This window comes from Populus trichocarpa, chromosome 1, assembly GCF_000002775.5.
Source record: "Populus trichocarpa isolate Nisqually-1 chromosome 1, P.trichocarpa_v4.1, whole genome shotgun sequence".
Taxonomy (NCBI): Eukaryota; Viridiplantae; Streptophyta; class Magnoliopsida; order Malpighiales; family Salicaceae; genus Populus; species Populus trichocarpa.
This window is the reverse complement of record NC_037285.2, coordinates 25,628,772-25,647,296: the sequence shown is the minus strand read 5'-3', so window position 1 is coordinate 25,647,296 and position 18,525 is coordinate 25,628,772. Positions and strand designations below refer to the sequence as shown.

The 18,525-nt window shown below is 33.9% G+C and overlaps 2 protein-coding genes across 2 annotated transcripts; both read left to right on the top strand.

Moving 5' to 3' along the window:
- Positions 1-3,417: 3,417 nt before the first annotated feature.
- Positions 3,418-4,117, top strand: LOC7465118 (16.9 kDa class I heat shock protein 2). Its single transcript, XM_002298326.4, has one exon. It carries the CDS (start codon positions 3,491-3,493, stop codon positions 3,968-3,970), a length of 480 nt encoding a protein of 159 aa, XP_002298362.1. The 5' UTR covers positions 3,418-3,490; the 3' UTR covers positions 3,971-4,117.
- Positions 4,118-12,417: 8,300 nt separating this feature from the next.
- Positions 12,418-16,871, top strand: LOC7485711 (U-box domain-containing protein 13). Its single transcript, XM_002298327.4, has 4 exons — positions 12,418-13,095; positions 13,892-14,008; positions 14,385-14,834; positions 15,357-16,871. Exons 1-4 carry the CDS (start codon positions 12,814-12,816, stop codon positions 16,497-16,499), a joined length of 1,992 nt encoding a protein of 663 aa, XP_002298363.2. The 5' UTR covers positions 12,418-12,813; the 3' UTR covers positions 16,500-16,871.
- Positions 16,872-18,525: the final 1,654 nt, after the last annotated feature.

The window sequence follows — 18,525 nt, the reverse complement described above, 5'->3', positions numbered from 1 at the left end:
TAATATTATGATGAAGATATTGTAATTGTTAGATGATACACCACAAATTCATATCACACAAGTTTTTAATTATAATTTTTTTTAATCCCTTTCGTACATTTTTTTCTTTGAAAATTTTCACTACCATACCTCCTTACGCATTAACAAGAACTAAAAAAAAAAATCCAGATGGTGTGTCAAAAATACTATACCAAAGGCGTGATTTACTCATTTGTTCTCTTTTCATTGTTTTTTTGTTATTTTATAATTGTTAAGATTTTCTCAATTTTTCTATATAATAAAATCACTTGAATACTCTTAAAAAAAAACACTTAACTATGATATAGAAGCATTTTCAATTTTTATTTTTTTAAGCACGATATGATAACTCAATTGTTTTTAGAATCAAAATTCTCACAAGCATGTTCTCAAGAACTTTTTTGTAGTTTCATAAATGTTTTTTTTAAGTAATTATTTGGTTCAAGGAATAATATGATAATTTAATAAATAAAATAAAAAAAATAAAAAATGTTGCACATGTCAACCATTCCGCTACTTTAAAGAAGCATGAGCAATAAAACTTCGTTTTGTAGTGTCATTGAATTCCTTGTAGTGCCCTCTTCTTCAAGAGGCGACACATGATGGTTGTTTCTCGGTGGATTTTTGTTGTCAATGTTTTTTTTTTCCTTTCCCTCTTCTCCTTTAAAATTCATAGCCATTTAAAATTTCAGGATAGTTCCTTTAATTATGCATATTTGGGTGTCGGTCTTTATAATTTTTTATTTGTAATTCTTGTCCTTGGTCATTTTATAGTTTTTCAATTTTTTTCAATTTCATCTTTCAATTTAATTTTCTTTTGTTTTTTCGATTTTGGTCTTGATTATTTTTATTTCTTAATTTTGTTTCTTGCCCCCTTTGTAAACTTTCATTTGTTTTCAATTTAATCCTTTGATAAAAAAAATTTATATTTTTTTTTTAGTTTAGTCCTCATTTTTTGTGGTTTCTTCTTTTAATTATTTTGTGAAATTAATTTTTCTTTTCAACTTAACCCTTCAATTCAAAATTATTCATCCTTTAATTTGATTTTTTTTTTTAAATTTGATCCTCATTGTTTTAATTGTTATTTTTTCTTTGAATCCTTTTGTATAATTAATTTTTTTTAATTTCATTATTTGAATTTGATTTATTAAAAATTGAGCCTCATGTTTTTTCAAGTTTGGTGCTTCTGATCAAATAGCCTGGGTTATGGGTTTTATAAGCCAACATGAGTCGGCATTGGTTTTTTTGGACTTATTTTCTTTTCTGATCTCATTACTCGACATTGATTTTTTTTATATAAAATAGGCTTCATGGTTTTCTTTGTTTTTTCTTCTATCAGGTTATCTCAGTCTCATAACTTAACCCGTGGGTTTTGTAGGTTAACTAGGGTGGGTCACACTTTTTTTTTTGTTTTAATTACTCTTTCTTCTTTTAGTTCCTTTTGTGTGGTTGAATTTGTTTTTAAAAAATTAGTTCTTCAATATTTGGTTTGTTGAGAATTGAGTTTCGTGGTTTTTCTATATTTGGTGTTTCCGGTTAAATAACCCAAGTCACGGGTTTTGTAAGCTATCAGTGGTTTTTTAATAATTGGGTTTCATGATTCATTTTGCTTTCCTTTCTATCAGGTTACCTAATTTCATAACCTTACCTGTGAGTTTGACGGGTTAACTTGGATGGACTCGAGTCATTTTTTTTGCTTACAATAGTTTTTTTTATCCTTTTGTATAATTGATTTTTTCTTAATTTTATCTTTCAACATTTAATTAGTTGAAAAATCAGATTTCGAGATTTTTTAAATTTGGTGATTCTTGTCAAATGACTCAGGTCATAGACTTAATAGGTTAACACAGGTTATCAATATTTTTTTAGGCTTTATTTTTGTTGAGAATTGAACTTCTTGATTGAGTCTGAGTTTGAGATTTCACGGGTTATAATTTTGAAAGATTAACTCAGGTTTAGAAGATTGACTCGGGTTTACTTAATTTTTAATGTTATTAAATTAGAATTGTCTTTTTTTTTATGTTATTAAACTAGTTGAACTTATTAAACCTAGTCAATTCAACCTGAATCTTGAATTTATTTTACTTTCTTAGAAATCCTAACCCTAACGTAGCTTAACTTTGTTCTTCTTGTACGTTTGAGAAAATTTGGCCTAGCCCATATGTAGTGTTGTGCTAGCCACTTATATATGTTTACTAATTTGATCATTTTTTTTTAAATTTAATTTTTTTTCACTTTTAGCTTTTATTATTTAATTTATTATAATTGAGTTTTTTTAATTTATTTTGATGTAAGTTCATGATTTTATTATGATCTCACATCCCAAATCACATGTTTCATACGTTAACAATTATTGGATTATGTCGATAGAATATTCTGTCTTTTTAATTTTTTTTAAAAATATGCCATTCAACATATTATCATTTAAGTATTTTAAAAATATTTTGGTTATAATATATAAATTTTTTTATATTCTAACATCTTAACATTTTTTTAGGCTGAAAAAATCACCAAATCGTAATTCAGAACGAGCAAAAAAGCTAGTTTATTCTATGTGACAACCAACAATATTAACAATAATAATATATTTAGTCGTTAACTTTGTGGTTTCAGGTTCGAACCTTGTGGTTGCTCATATGATGACCATTGGAGGCTTATATAGTCATTAACTTCAGGGCCTGTGGGATTAGTCGAGGTGCGCGCAAGCTGGCCCGGACACCTACGTTAAACTAAAAATAATAATAATAATAATAATAATAATAATAATAATAATAATATATTTAGATTCCTCAGGGAAGCAACGAACACAAAATGATTCTTCTCCAGTAATTCTATTTTACTAAGCGAACAGAATAATTCTAAATTCCTAATAATCTCTTTTCTTGAAGAGTGATTCTGGAAGAAAAAATAAAGTATTATACAATCAAAGGTCATATGCATAATTATATCATAAGGCTAGATAAAAAAAACAAAAGCATACAAGAAAATTCTATATGTGATATCACTTCACTTATATGCAAGTGACAGCATCGTAGCAACATAAATTCGAAAGAAAGAAAATTTATATACTCGATAAAAGCTTTGTTTTGGCTGCGAGAAATTTATTTTCTTTTTATATATATACATATACAATCTTGACCTACTTGTATGCCAATGTAGTTCCAGTAGCTTCTTCGGAAAAGGATCGTTCCTCCGAAGGAAGTAGAAGAGTGGAGAAGAAAAGGAAGGTTCCATCGATTATTATTGATATGGATAATAAAATAATATTTAGAGCTAATGTGATGATTCAAGGGATGGAGCAACAAAGTGCTAGAATGCTCTTTCTTTTTCTTGATTTTTTAAAGCTAGAAGCCTCTTCCCACCCCTATATATAGCTTGTTTCATTTCGTCGTGAACTAATCGAAGTAAAAATTCTCAGCAGTCCTCTGATTTTCTATAAAATTTGTTTGTTTCTATCTAGTTACTTCCAACCATGGCATCCCTCATTCCTAGCTTCTTCGGCAGCCGAAAGACCAACGTGTTCGATCCATTTTCTCTCGACATTTGGGATCCTTTCGAGGACCTCTTCTCTTCTACACTGGCCAATGTTCCTGCCTCAACTGGCGAAACATCAGCTTTTGTCAATGCAAGAATCGATTGGAAAGAGACTCCAGAAGCTCACGTTTTCAAAGCTGACCTTCCGGGGCTAAAGAAAGAGGAGGTCAAAGTGGAGGTGGAAGAGGGTAGAATCCTGCAAATCAGTGGAGAGAGGAGCAAAGAACAGGAGGGAAAAAATGATAAGTGGCATCGAATTGAGAGGAGCAGCGGCAAGTTTTTACGCAGGTTCAGGTTGCCTGGGAACGCAAAGATGGATCAAGTGAAAGCCAGCATGGAGAATGGAGTGCTTACTGTGACTATTCCCAAGGCAGAGGAAAAGAAGGCCGAGGTCAAGGCCATTGAGATTTCAGGCTAAATCATATTTTATAATATGTCTAAACCCGAGTGTGAGAAGCAATAAAAATGGATAAAAAAAGTGTGAGAATATGATTGTGTTTGTTATGATGTAAAAAGGAAGAAAAACGTGTTATTAATAAAAGATTAATAAGTTTTTGGTCCAAAATTCTAATTGATCCATCATTCTTAACTATTATTTAATTTCTTTGCAAGATAGTTTAAAATAACAATTAGATCATTACTCGTGCTACTGGGTGAGATTTTTTATATAAAAATATATTTAATGTTGTTAATATGTTTTTTTAGATTTTTTTTTTAATTATAAGATGATTTGATTTGATGTAATTGGTTAACTTGACACATTCAAAGATAAATTAGTTGATCGACAAAAATATAATTTGACTATAAAAAAAATAAATCAAGACATCTTTTTTAAAAAATTGAAACAACGATATATGAGATCGACTTGAATCAACTCAGGTTAACTTGTCAAATTTGTTACCCAGGTTATGAGACCTTGATAACTCTATAGAAAATAGATAAAAAAAAAATATTAAACTCAATTCTCAACTAATCCAATATCGAATGATGAAATTGAAAACAAAATTTAACTAAAAAAATGAATTGAATCAACCCGGGTTAATCTGTTAAACTTGGGTCTTGAGATCGGAATAACCCCATGAAAGTAAATTGAAACAAGTTATGAAGCTCAATTCTTAATTAACTTAATATTGATGGATGAAATTAAAAAAAAAATCCATTAAAAAATAACACAAAAACCCACCCGAGTCAACCAATCAAACTTGTAACCTAGGTCATGAGATTGAGATAACTTCATAGAACGCAAACCAAAATAAATTATAAAGATTAATTCCTCCAACAACCTAATATTGATGGATAAAATTAAAAAGAAAATAACTAAAAAAGAAACAAAAAAACTCGAGCCAACTAGCCTAGCCCGCGACCTGAGTTATAAAACCATGATAACCTCATAGAAAGAAAATAAAAAAAATAAAATATGAAACTCAATTCTCAATCAACCCAATGTTAAAGGATTAAATTAAGAAAAAATAAAATAAGAAAAATGACAAAAAAAAATTACCCGAGTTAATCCAAGTTAACCTACTAAACTTAGGTTAGAAGACCAGGATAACTCTATAAAAAAAAATATAAAATTCAATTCTCAACAAACTTAATGTCGAATGATGAAACTGGAAAAAAAATCAATTAAAAAAAACCCGAGACAACTTGGCCAACCCTTAAAACTCACGACCCAAGTCATGAGACCATGATAACCCCATAAAAAGTAAATAAAAAAAGAATTATGAAGCTCAATTTTCAATCAACCAAAAGTTGAAGGATGAAGTTGAAATAAAAATAATTAAAAAAATAACCAAACAAATAATCTAAATAACACGGTTAATTCATAAAACTCACGACTCGGGTTATGAGATCATGATAACTTCATATAAATCAAATCAAATCAAATTATAAAATCCAATAAATCCAATGTTGAAGAATGAAATTAAAAAAATAAATTCTAAAAAATTTTAAGAACAAAAAAAAAATTCTTGACATTTTCTAGTTAAATGTCAATATACCTTTTTAGTATATGTTTGCCCATAATATTCACCAATATGATTTCAACAGCCAAAAAGGTCATTTCAGGGTTGCCTCAGCTTCATCTTAGTATTTTCTTCATGGATATGTGGTGCATGCACCGATAAAAACTCTAGTTTGTCACCGACAACCATTTCTTTTTCTTTTCTTCTCGCTCTCAACCTCGGTCTTTATGCCCCACAACTTGATTTTTCAAGTTAGCCCCTAAACTTTTATTTCTTTTTTATTTAATCCATGTTCTTTTGGTTATGATTTTTTTTAAATAATTCATTGAATGAAATTTTTTTATTTCATCATCGTTCAATTTTTTTTTGCTTTGTCAAATTTGATCCTCATTCTTTTAATTGCTATTTTTTTTTTGTAATCTAAGATAATTTTTGGAGTTGTATTTTTTTTATTCCACCCTCCGTAATTTTTTTTCCTAATAGATTTCATCCTTATTCTTTTGACTGTTGTTGTTGTTGTTTTTGTTTGTTTTTTTTTTTTTTGCTTTGGAAAACTTTCAAAACTAGTAACTTTTTTACCCGATTTAATTCTTTGACATTAAATTGGTTTGAATTTGATATTCTTGGTTAAACCCGTGTCTAAGATTTCATGAGCTACAAGCTTTGGAAATGAACTTGGCTTCATGAGGTTTGCCTAAGATTGCTTTGGTTTTTTTTTTTTTTTATCATTTTTCTAAATTGATGTTTTTTCGATTTCATCATTCAATATTAATTTAATTGAAGATTGAGCTCTGATTTTTTTTTCATGCTTTCTATGACCTTGGTTTTATCATTTTTTATTTATTAGGTTACCTCATGTCTTTTTATTTGTTATTCTTTGTTAAATTTATTTTTTTACAATACATTTTATTCTTGAATTAAATAGAATTGATTTATTGAATATAGGTGGATGCTCATTTCATTTTATTTTGTTCGATTTGCTTTTCTGGAACGTTACTCTAGCGACCAATGTGACTTCTTTTTATGTCGCTATCTAGAATATTGCAATCAGGTTTGAACCATCTCAACAAGCTCTTTTATGGTAGGCGATGTTCACAATGGAGTGACGATAGGTTTCCAACGATCTTTTTCTTTTCTTTTCTTTTCCTTCTGGGTATAATATTGGTGGCTTAGTTGTTTTGGTTGATTGTTGCTAGATATTTTTTTACGGTTTGTCTGATATCGTTGCCTATAGTTTAAATCAAATTATTAAACTACCCAGTCTTATCGAATCTAGTCAAGTTAGTGACTTGAGTATTGAATTTTTCTTACTTCTTTAAAAATATTATTATCGTCTAAACATCTTTTTGCATACTTAAGAAATTTTGATTGACCCGTACTGATCTAAATAGCTTCTATATATTATGAGGTTTGTCAATATACTACTAAATAAGATTTTAAAAATGATTTTATATTCATTTACTAACACATTTGTTAAAATGAAAATTCTTTAAACTTAAAAAAAGTTTAACAATTGCATTGACTCTCCAATATCTTATTATAAAGTTTTTAATTTAATTAAAACTATAAAGGTATTATGAACTAGACTTGTGTTTTTTTAGTTATTAAAACTCTAACATTATATTATGAAAGGCCAATTGTGAGATATAATCACTTTCATGGATTGAGAGATGAATGGTTGAGAGTGGTTCTAACTTCTAAGTAGCTATATTATTTATTAATTTAAAATTTTGAGTCAGTTATTCTCATTAATATATTTTATATAATCTTATAAGTTTAAAATAAGTTTTAAAAGTTTTAAAAGTTTGACATTAACAGAACCTCGACCAGTTTTTTGTTAAAAGTATTTTATACAAAATGAATACAGAAAAAAAATGAAAAATGTTTATCAATAAAAGATTTTACCCAAAACAAATGCTATCTCGAATTGGATGTATATGAAGCTCCTACAAAGACAAAGCTTCATAATTAACAGCAATCAATTGGTTTATCAAGTCGATCGACCTTCTCGGCAGCATTACTCTTTCCCGAATACCAAACCATGCCATGATCTTACGAAAGCGAGAATGGTTGTTTGAATGGAAAAAGACCGATGTTTGATGATTTCTCTTGCTCAGATTAGCAGCCATATACACTTTGATTTTCAAGTCCAGTCTTCCAGTACAATAATCATTTTATTTAGTTGCCCTTCACGACTGCTGGTTGTTTCGAAATTGAGTAAAACTTATTTTCCTTGTCTTTTATCGCCAATTTAATACAGAAGGAAGACTCATGAAAAAAATATTTATCTATCGTCATCATCATATGCATATAGACAAGGAGATTCCAAAGTCGGACGGAGTCAGACATGAACCATGCTCATTCAAGTTCATGTTTATTAACACTGATGAATTAAAATTTTATCAATATATTTTTATTAAAAAAATATTAAATTAAAAAAAACTTATGGGTATAAATTTTTTAAAATACAAACACGTTCTAGTAAAAATATGTTGGGTCTGGCGCTAGCCAAATAGCGTCAGACCCACCCATAATTGGGTTTGGAAGTGTGCTAAGCCCCAGACACGTTGTGTCTGACGCTAGTTAGACCCAGTCCCAATTAAGTTTGATAGTATACCAAGACCCAGACACATTGGATATGACCAATGCCAGACCCAACCACGATTGAGCTTGGTAGTGTGCCAAGCCCTGGACATGATAGGTCTGGTGCTAGCCAGACCCTATCACAAATGGGCTCAATACTGTGCCTAGCCTAAGCGTGCTGTGTCTAACATTAGCTAGACCCAACCATATATGGGATTGGCAGTGTGTCTAACCCAGGCGTGTTGGGTCTGGCGTTGGCCAGATCTAAGAGTTGATTGGATCAAACACCATCAATTCTATAGATTTTTAAATAAAATCATAGAGGAATTATTTCTCAATAAATAGGCTTAATTAAACAAGTCAATACCCTACCAAGACCATTAGATGTATTAAAGTCTTTTATGGCTAGCCATGTCACCATCTTTTAGTTGGATAAAATAAGTGGAATACAACTCACAATACAACTTAAAATATCACAAAAATAAAATTACATTTCAATCCCTCCTCTCCACAAAAGGACAAGACTCATGAGCTATAAATATATAATGAGAACTTCAGAACAGAAGTTCACAATCTTCATTCTCTATTACATATATATTTTTAGAGCATCTCTTTCTAGAATATTATTGTATTTTTTCTCTTTAAAAAGATACTTATTTAAGCATCGAAAAATCCCCACCTCCATCAAAGGGGATCTTTTGCAGATATTAGCCACAAGCCACCTTGGTTACCAAGCATCAAATACAAGCTATCAACCACCTTAGCTAGAGAGAATGGATGAGATTGCTAGGGCTAATTGATTAATTGATTATTCAACCCGGAAGCCTTATTCCTAGGTTACTTGGATTTTTAGGATTTCATTAATGGTGTCATCTATAAGAAGGATGATAAAAAAGTCATCGGTTTCTTCCTAAAACTTGTTTTTAATATTTTCAGGGCATTTCATGGCACACAGCCAATGCCCACATGGGTTAGGACGTGGGACAAATCAACTCGTTGCTATGAACACTCCTACCCAGCAAGAGCTTCAACAACTCACTAGTCAGGTGTAACTCCTCACCTAGACCGTGTTGGCAACTCGATGGAAAAATCAGACCTTGCCACCCCAACAAGTTTTAACACCCTCAATAACACACAATGCTTTAGCGCCACGACCATCGGTTGCACAAGGAGCCTATAAGAATGATAATTATAGAAGTCTCTCAAGGGATCATTGCCACACCCATGTACATAATAAATACTCCGAATGTACTCCCCCTAGCTACTATAGGATGGATAATGGTTACTATAACTATCATTTTATGCCAAGCTCTCTGGGCTCCTAAGAGCCCAACAGACGAAAAACTAAGAGACAATTTATGCATAAGCATACCTAGGGGAATGTTTATAACCCCCATCAATGAAGAGTTTCTCCCTTGTCCAAACGCATATTGAGCATTTGACTCCCTAAAGACTATATTTCTATGAAAACGAGTTTGGACAACTGTGATGGCTTGGCTGCCCCAAAAGAACATGTACAAAATATGCGCAGTAGCTTGGAATTGATCATCCAAGATCGTGACTCAATATAAAAGATACTCCTTACAACCTTTAGAGGATCTACATGTGCTTGGTATAACAACTTGGAACTAAACTCTATTGAAGGATTCAGTGACCTATGCGTTAAGCTAGTGGCATGTTTTAGCATCAGCATACATGCTAAAAAAAAACTCCACAGACCTTTTTTGTGTTGCCCAACAAGAGGAAGGGTTTACACGGGCATATTTAAAGAGATTCAACGAGAAGATGTTCAAGGTAAAAGAATTGATTGAGCCAATGACCATACAAGCCTTAATAAGAAGAGTAAGTGAACATGCTCTCTAGAGAAAACTTTATAACTTACCAAATAAAAGCTTGTCCAGAATGAAGCAATTCATGAAAAATCACATACAGATTGAAAAAACCAGTTTACTACGAGATGGACCTCCTTGTTTTTACAAGGACAACCAGCGTGATTGACCTTCCAAGTGAAGTAATCAGAGTATTCTAAGCATATGTCTTAATGTCACCTCCAAGACATGTTTCCTTCTAAGAACCTCCTCCATACCTATCACTTATATCATTTCAGGATGTATAATCCTTGATAAAAATGTAAGTTTCTTGAATATGAATGACTTATTCAAAATGACCTTTTATTTTCTCCAGGTGATGACTGAAGGCCTCTCAACACTTATCCTAAGAAGGTGCAATTCTCTTAGAAAGGGATAGATGTAATCTCCTCAATGCTATATACACCAATCTTCAGGGGATGAAAGTGATCTCCTTAGTGCTTTATGCACCGATCTTTAGGGGATAGCTGTAATCTTCCCAGTGCTATACGCACCAATCTCCAGGGGATGAAAGTGATCTCTTCAGTGCTATATACACCGATCTCTAAGGGATAGATGTAGCCTTCCCAGTGCTATATGCATTAATCTCAAAGGGATAAATGTGATCTCCCTAGTGTTATATGCATCAATCTTCAAAGAATGAATGTGATCTTCCTAGTGTTATATACACTAATCTCTAAGGAATAGGTGTAGTCTCTCAAGTACTATATGCACAAATATCTAAGGGATGAATATGATCTCTCCAATGCTATATTCATAAAGCTTTAAGGGATAGAAACAGTCTCCCCATTGTTGTATGCACCAATCTCCAAGAAATATACGCAGTCTCCCCAGTGCTATATGCATCAATCTCTCAGGGATGGATGTGATCTCCCCAATATTATATGTACCAATCTCCAAGGGATAGACGTAGTCTCCCCAATGCTATATGCACCAATCTCTGAGGGATGTATGTGATCTCCCTAATGCTAAATACACCAATCTCCAAGGTATGGACTTAATCTCCTTAATGTTATATGTATCACTCTTCAATGGATGGACTTGGTCTCTCTAGTACAGATAGCAACATCATCTAATCACTACTCTTCAGTGAGGGGCTCTCATGCCTCGTCAAAAAATTAAAAAAAAAAGATCATGATAACCACTCTTTAGTGGAGGGCTCTTAAACCTTATAACAATGTTGGGAAAGCTACAGATACTCACTTTTCAAAAAACCTATAATCACTTAGAAATTTCTTAGTTTCATCCTTTCCGAGTTCCACATAATCACTTAGGAATTTGTATAGATGATAGGCATGGTATCTGTGATCTCTTATAATTTTTCTAAGTATAGATTCTTCATATTTTATGTCTGAAAGAATTTCTTCTGGTCCATATGCATATTTTCTCGCATTTTTTCTAGCTTATTCCCCTTTTTTATACGAGCAAAACTCATTTCTCTACCCGAACTAGGAAATTAATTAAAGTCTTCGCTTATTATTATATTGCAAAGATTAGGTGACTAATGATAAACCAATATTTTATCAGTATATCTTTACCAAAAAACACCGGATTAAGAAAAACTTATGGGTATAAATTTTTCAGAACACAAACACACCCTAATGAAGGTGCGTTGGGTCTGACGCTAGCCAAACCCAGCTATAATTGGGCTTGACAGTGTGTCAAGATCTTGGTGCATTGGGTATGGCCAATGCCAGACCCAACCACGATTGGGCTTGGCAGTGAGCCTAGCCTAAGTGCGTTTGACCCTTTTTTTTTTGCAACTATGGTGGATGACATGTCATCTGCCCCAAATTATTTTGAAAACAAAAATCAGACGACGAGTCGTATGATTTGCACAGTGGCTAGAAAATCAGGACATAAGTTTTTTTTTTACCTAAAAATCAGTTTTCAACCTATTTTGACCTAAAACATCATAGAAACCGTGATAAACTTATCTATGGCCTCAAAAAACCCAAAAAAACCATCCCAAAAACCAAAATCAACCCGAACTCATATATGTTTTTTCACGAACTTTAAAGGTAAAAAAAACACCTAATATGAACTTCCCTAATCAAATGAAACTATTTGACACAAATATCGTTGGTTGCCTAAATCGACGTCAACAACATTTCTCTCTCTCTACCACTGGAATCCGACAACCTCTCTCTCTGCTCTTTCAATCAGGGACTAAAAAAATAATAAAAAAGAACTTTTATATCAAAATTAAATTGAAAAAATATTAAGAAATTGAAATTATATAATTTGCATAATTTTTAAAGTTTAAAAAACAAATTACATCTTTTGCGAAACTTATGGCATACCACCTACTTTTTCATTTAAGTTTATATTTTTTTATTTTATTTTTTTATAAAAAATCAAAAGTTAAATTATAACTAAATCATCAAAAATAAAAAAGTTTAAAAATCAAATTAGAAAAACTTTATGTACATTATCTTTACAACACAGATATGGATCGCTTAAGATTGTAGTGACCTTGCGCTGGAGTTTCCCCACCTCCAGCCAGCCCGCTCCACCTTGATTCTTTTTTGTCAATCGCATTAAATTACTGCGGAACTGTTTCTGATCTCACCCATCGTGTGAAACAGCACTCGCTGTCTCTGTGAACGGTTTTTTTTTTAACCGAATCAATCAACCGCTACGTTTACCCGGTTAGCTCAATCTAGCCGCGCCACAAGAAAAAGGGCTGGCTCGCTCTCTCTAAAAGTCTCCCGTGTAGACAGAGACAAAGAGACGACTATGGCAATTGGCCTGCTAGGATTTCACTAATCCGGTTCAGCAAACGAGTATCTGCTAGTGCAGTGATAGATCTGACTGATTGGTTTTGTATTCTTTGGGTTATAGCAATGGAGGAAGAAGAGAATGGAGGAGGTGAGGTAGTAGATATTTTGATTGAGACAGTGAACAAGATTGCTTCGATCTCAGATTACAGATGTACGGTCAAGAAACAGTATTGCAATCTAGCCAGGAGGTTGAAGTTGTTGATACCAATGTTGGAAGAGATTAGAGACAGCAAAGACTCCATCATCCCTCAACAAACTCTCAAAGCTCTTGTTTTGCTCAAACAAGCTTTGGATTCCGCTAAAGATTTGCTTATATTTGGTTGCGAAGGAAGCAAGATTTACTTGGTTTGTGTTTTTTTCTATAATTTTTTTCTCATTTTCTATTTTAGTTCCTTATCTGATTGTAGAGACTCTGTTGACGGGACATTGATTTCTTTGTATGGAGCTGGTTCGTGGGCTTTTGGATTTTGATCATGCATAGTACTGAATACAACCCAGTGAATGTTCTGGATTGACTTTTTTTGAGCTAGTTGTTGTCAAAACCTTTCTTGTCGAGGTCTTTGGATTGCAATTTTATGTCATGCCACAGCATTTCGCTAATCAGTCACTGCTGGTACTTCGGTATGGGTTCATAGGCAATATGTCATACAGGAAAAATAAAATAATAGAGAAGGGGAGCCATAAAATTGCCTACCGTGAAAGAAAATGCTGTGGCATTTCAGAATTGGAATATTTATGCTTTTGTTTGTTTCTTTTTCCTTTAACCACTGCATTGTATACAAATACTGCGCAGAGACTTGTCTAAAGATTTTCAGCTGATGCCGATTCATTGATGGAATGGCTTTAAGCATTGGAACATTTTGTTTATCTTTATATCAATGTCAACTTCCTCAATCCTATGTATATAATGTATATTCTATATTGTTTGTAATGTTGCAATATTTATTGTTAAATATTACCATGCCCTGGTGTTATTAGACAAGTCCTCCGTTATTCTTATTGCAAAAGAGTAGAGGCAAAATTCGGTAATATTTTCAAAATGCTATTTAGGTTATGGTTTGGTCTGTCATGGTTCCTGCAAGCTACCTAGTTTTCTTTGTTCTTTTTTCTTCCAAAATCACCGGGTTTATTTTGCTTTCAGGTCCTAGAGAGGGAACAAATTATGAATAAATACCATGAGGTGACAGCTAAATTGGAGCAAGCTCTAAGTGGAATTTCCTATGAAGGCCTGGACATATCTGATGAAGTTAAGGAACAGGTTGAAAATTATTTGTTTATGTATATATTTGGGGATGTAGATAGCCCAGAACCAACAAGTTAATATTCTGCCCTGTGATATTTGAGATTTTATGTCATATGCATTGCATAATGTTGAGGTGATTTCTTGGGAATCATAACCGTCAAAGGAGCTTAGTGAGACTTCACTGTTTTTCTTCTTGACATTTTCAAAAAATTTATGGTTCGAAGATCCTAAGATGATCCTGTCACATTTTAAAACTACACCTGCTTCTTTTTAACTAGAATATGAGTGGTCCTTTCAGCTCCTTGCATCAATTTGTCCGTGTTATTGTATTTGTTATATTATACATCTTTTTTTGTTCTTTTTCTTTTTTAAAAGTAAACTCTGATTTCAGGTTGAGCTTGTCCTTGCTCAATTTAGAAGAGCCAAAGGAAGGGTCGATGCTACCGATGTTGAGCTGTATGAAGATCTCTTGTCCCTTTACAACAAGACCAATGATTCAGCATCAGATCTTGCTGTCATAAGAAGAATATCTGAAAAATTACAATTGATGGGAATAGTTGACCTTACACAAGAGTCTCTAGCTTTGCATGAGATGGTTGCTGCTACTGGAGGAGATCCTGGGGAGAGCATTGAGAAGATGTCGATGCTTTTGAAGAAAATTAAAGATTTTGTGCAAACAGAAAACCCAAACCTGGATGCACCTGAAAGAGAAAAGAATCTTCCCCCAAGTGGCAGTGGACTTGTTGATGGAAGTCACCAGATGCCAGTTATACCAGATGATTTCCGCTGTCCAATATCCCTGGAATTGATGAAGGATCCTGTAATTGTTTCAACAGGGCAGGTATATGGATCCCGAATCTTCTATCCTATGATGTCCTAAACAATGGTTGAACCTCTGTTTTTCATGTGTTTTTGTCTGTGATTTGATGATGTGAAGTTTCAGCCCTTGCCTCCATCTTCCATTTTTCAATCACAATTATAGAATGTCTACAGAAAGTGCCATATGCTTAGATAAAACTTGTTATGTGCATTGAAACAGTTAGGTCACAGGGCATCAAGTAATTAAGATCTTCCCTTTGATGAGACCTTTATTTGAGATTTGAAGGTGTAGAGTTATCAGAGGAGGATTCTTGTCCTCCAATAATCACTTTTAAGTTGCTTCAAAAAGACGGGAAACTTGCAAAAACAAATCTGATGGTTTGCTGCTTCTCGGGTAGGAGGGCAACAAACTTCTGGGGGGTTGATAGCTGATTGATCTTTTACTAGATTTCTTGCTTGGTCCTCGCCCTGTATAAACTGAGGGACTTGCTTATACATTTTTCTATGGCTGTCCTTTTTAACACATCTTCTCTATCGATTATAGACCTATGAACGTTCCTGCATTGAGAAATGGCTGGGAGCAGGACATGACACTTGTCCAAAGACGCAACAGAAACTCACTAGTACTGCTCCGACACCCAACTACGTTCTACGAAGCCTCATAGCGCAGTGGTGTGAAGCCAATGGCATTGAGCCACCAAAAAGGCCCAGCAGTTCTGGGACAAGTAAAACTGTATCTACTTGCTCACTTGCTGAGCGTACAAAGATTGAAATTCTCCTCCACAAGCTTACATCTGGCTGCCTAGAAGACCAGCGGTCTGCTGCTGGGGAGATCCGTCTTCTTGCCAAGCACAACGCTGATAATCGTGTGGCTATTGCTCAAGCTGGTGCAATCCCTCTCCTTGTTGGCCTCCTCTCTACACCTGACCCTCGCATCCAAGAGCATGCAATTACAGCACTTCTTAACCTCTCCATATGCGAAGATAACAAAGGAAGCATTGTATCAGCTGGGGCAGTTCCTGGTATTGTGCATGTGCTCAAGAAGGGCAGCATGGAAGCTCGAGAAAATGCTGCAGCCACCCTTTTCAGCCTTTCAGTTGTGGATGAAAATAAGGTTACAATTGGTTTTCTGGGGGCTATCCCACCTCTGGTGACACTTCTAAGTGAAGGTACACAAAGGGGGAAGAAGGATGCAGCGACTGCACTTTTCAACTTGTGCATCTACCAGGGGAACAAGGGAAAGGCAGTGAGGGCCGGAGTTGTGCCCACATTGATGTGTCTATTAACAGAAACCGGAGGTGGAATGGTGGATGAGGCACTGGCTATACTAGCAATACTGGCTAGCCACCCTGAAGGGAAGGCAACCATTGGAGCTGCAGAGGCAGTGCCAGTTTTGGTGGAAGTTATCAGGAATGGGTCACCCAGGAACAGAGAGAATGCAGCAGCAGTGTTGGTGCATCTTTGTTCTGGAGACCAGAAACATATGGTAGAGGCACAAGAACATGGAGTTATGGGACCGCTGGTGGATTTGGCACAAAATGGCACAGACCGGGGAAAGAGGAAGGCTCAACAGTTGCTTGAGCGTATAAGCAGATTTGTTGAGCAACAAAATCACTCTCAGGCACAAACTGAGGCTCATATCCAGCAGCCTCAGCCATCCTCCATGGCTAATTTTGGTGATAGCTGACATTTTGGTGTACTGTCTGTTTGTTTGGTTTTTGTTCCTTTTCAAGATTCCAAGAGGCATCCTTGCTTTGGAAGAGGAAGGTGGAAGATGCCTTCCTCTTAAGTCATTCATTTGTTTGTGTGGGGTGAGGACTGCTGCTCTGTCAGGGGACTACTCAAGATCCAACAGAAATAGGAGAATGAAGAGAAAACTCCAAAATGAATCCTACTTGTACGTGAAATTGTACCATTGCAACATGCAATCATCCTCGGTTTTTATTGAAGAGATGTCTTCTTTACTCGCATCAAGTCATGTATAAGAATAAGATACCACGGTTCAACTTACAGAGAGGAAAGAATGAAATGATATCAGTCTATGTAAATGCTTTTATTAGTTGCTCCTTTGCTGCAACGGAACTATATTTCTAATTTCGTTTAGCTGCTCCTCAAGCGTGAACAAGATGTGCTAACCCAAGGAACATGGCCAACAATTTGTTGTGATCCAGGCCCTTGGAAGAAGAAACTGGTTCTCAATACTTGTGGAGCTTCACTGGGAATATGCATTTGTTTTTCTAGCGAAACAATTTGGCTCTGCTACGAAGCACTGGTATGGGGACAGAGAGAGCGAGAAAGGCATTTATTGCAGCACCATGTATATATATGGTAATATCTTTCCAACAAACCTTACAATATGGGCATCTGTCCTGTTTCAAGGGCAGTTATATAAAATTCCATAAGATGGAATAAAAAAGTATTATAATAATTATATAGACTTGTAGTTGTTTTCTTAACCTACTTTATAATTAATATTGAATAAATCTATGATAATTATATTAAAAAAATACATCAACCTAGCGATTCAAGGTAAAAAAAAAAAAAATTTGCTTGCTTGCATGTCTTTCTTCGGACAAGTAACTTAAGCCCATACTCTTTCAATGCAGGTTACATAAATCTTGGATATGGTCATAGCCATTTTAGCACGACTGCAAAATAAATGAGACCCGTGGGCTTGGTTGGTGGCCCCCCAAAAAAGGGTGAGAACGTCTTATCCAACCCTTTTATCGCTGAGTCGCTCTTGTGAGTCCATAGAAATTAAGGTGTTAGTCGAAGGCTTCAGAGTTCTATAAGCATTAAAAGACATGGAAAATCATGCCCGCTTTCTCTCCTTTTCCTTTTAAGATAGAATTTCCAATAATATTAAAATTGAGAGAGACTTTATGTAATATATCACGTAGCCAAAAAGAAAGTGGTAGTTGGTCTTATTAAGAGTGCTAGTAGTCAACTTATCATACGTGTTTTAGAGTATTAGGCTTAAAAATGAGTTCGCGTCACTAGAAATAAAATTGTGAGAGTGATAAGATTTAAAACGGACAATATATGATAGGTTGGGCCGGGCTGTTACACTCATGAAATGAGCCAATCCATATCTACATTCTTTATGACTAAACTGAAGAACAGACACCTAATGACATGTAAAGAAAATTTCATGTAATTAAGAAAAATCATGATCCAGTGTCAAAGTTTTGGAAATTGCACATATATATTTGTCATCAAGAGAATGATTTCTGATCTCTCATTTTATTTTCTGTAACTCATTTATCGTTCTACTACTTCTAAAAATCTCTTAATTAATTTGTTAACACTTCTTTTACCATATAGGGATTAATTGTGTACGACGTCGTAGTAATGGCAGCACGATACATGCTAATTTATGTTAGGTGGGGATAAAAATAAACAAATGAAACAAAATTGATTAAGAAACGTTAATTCTAAGTTTAATATTCTTCTTTATTTATAGTCCGAAGATCTGAATTTAAATAGGATCCGATTTCTCTTAACTTTTCCTTAAATTTTGAGTTTAATCTGGATTTTTTATTTTATAAATTTTAATTCCAATGAGATTTTCGATTCTAAGCGCGATACATGCATGTTTGGACACTATTACGTGATTTATGGAATGCTAATGTGTTCGAGGGTACTCAGCTATCCTAATGATATTGTCTTAATGACATTCATACTCTTTTAAATTTCTTAATCTAACTTTTGTG

Bases quoted from the DNA above. Each gene is read 5' to 3' on its own strand.
- LOC7465118 (XM_002298326.4), top strand. From the start codon at position 3,491: ATGGCATCCCTCATTCCTAGCTTCTTCGGCAGCCGAAAGACCAACGTG.
- LOC7485711 (XM_002298327.4), top strand. From the start codon at position 12,814: ATGGAGGAAGAAGAGAATGGAGGAGGTGAGGTAGTAGATATTTTGATT. The intron at 14,009-14,384 runs GTTGAAAATTAT...CTCTGATTTCAG, and splicing joins CTGATGAAGTTAAGGAACAG to GTTGAGCTTGTCCTTGCTCA. The intron at 14,835-15,356 runs GTATATGGATCC...TATCGATTATAG, and splicing joins TAATTGTTTCAACAGGGCAG to ACCTATGAACGTTCCTGCAT.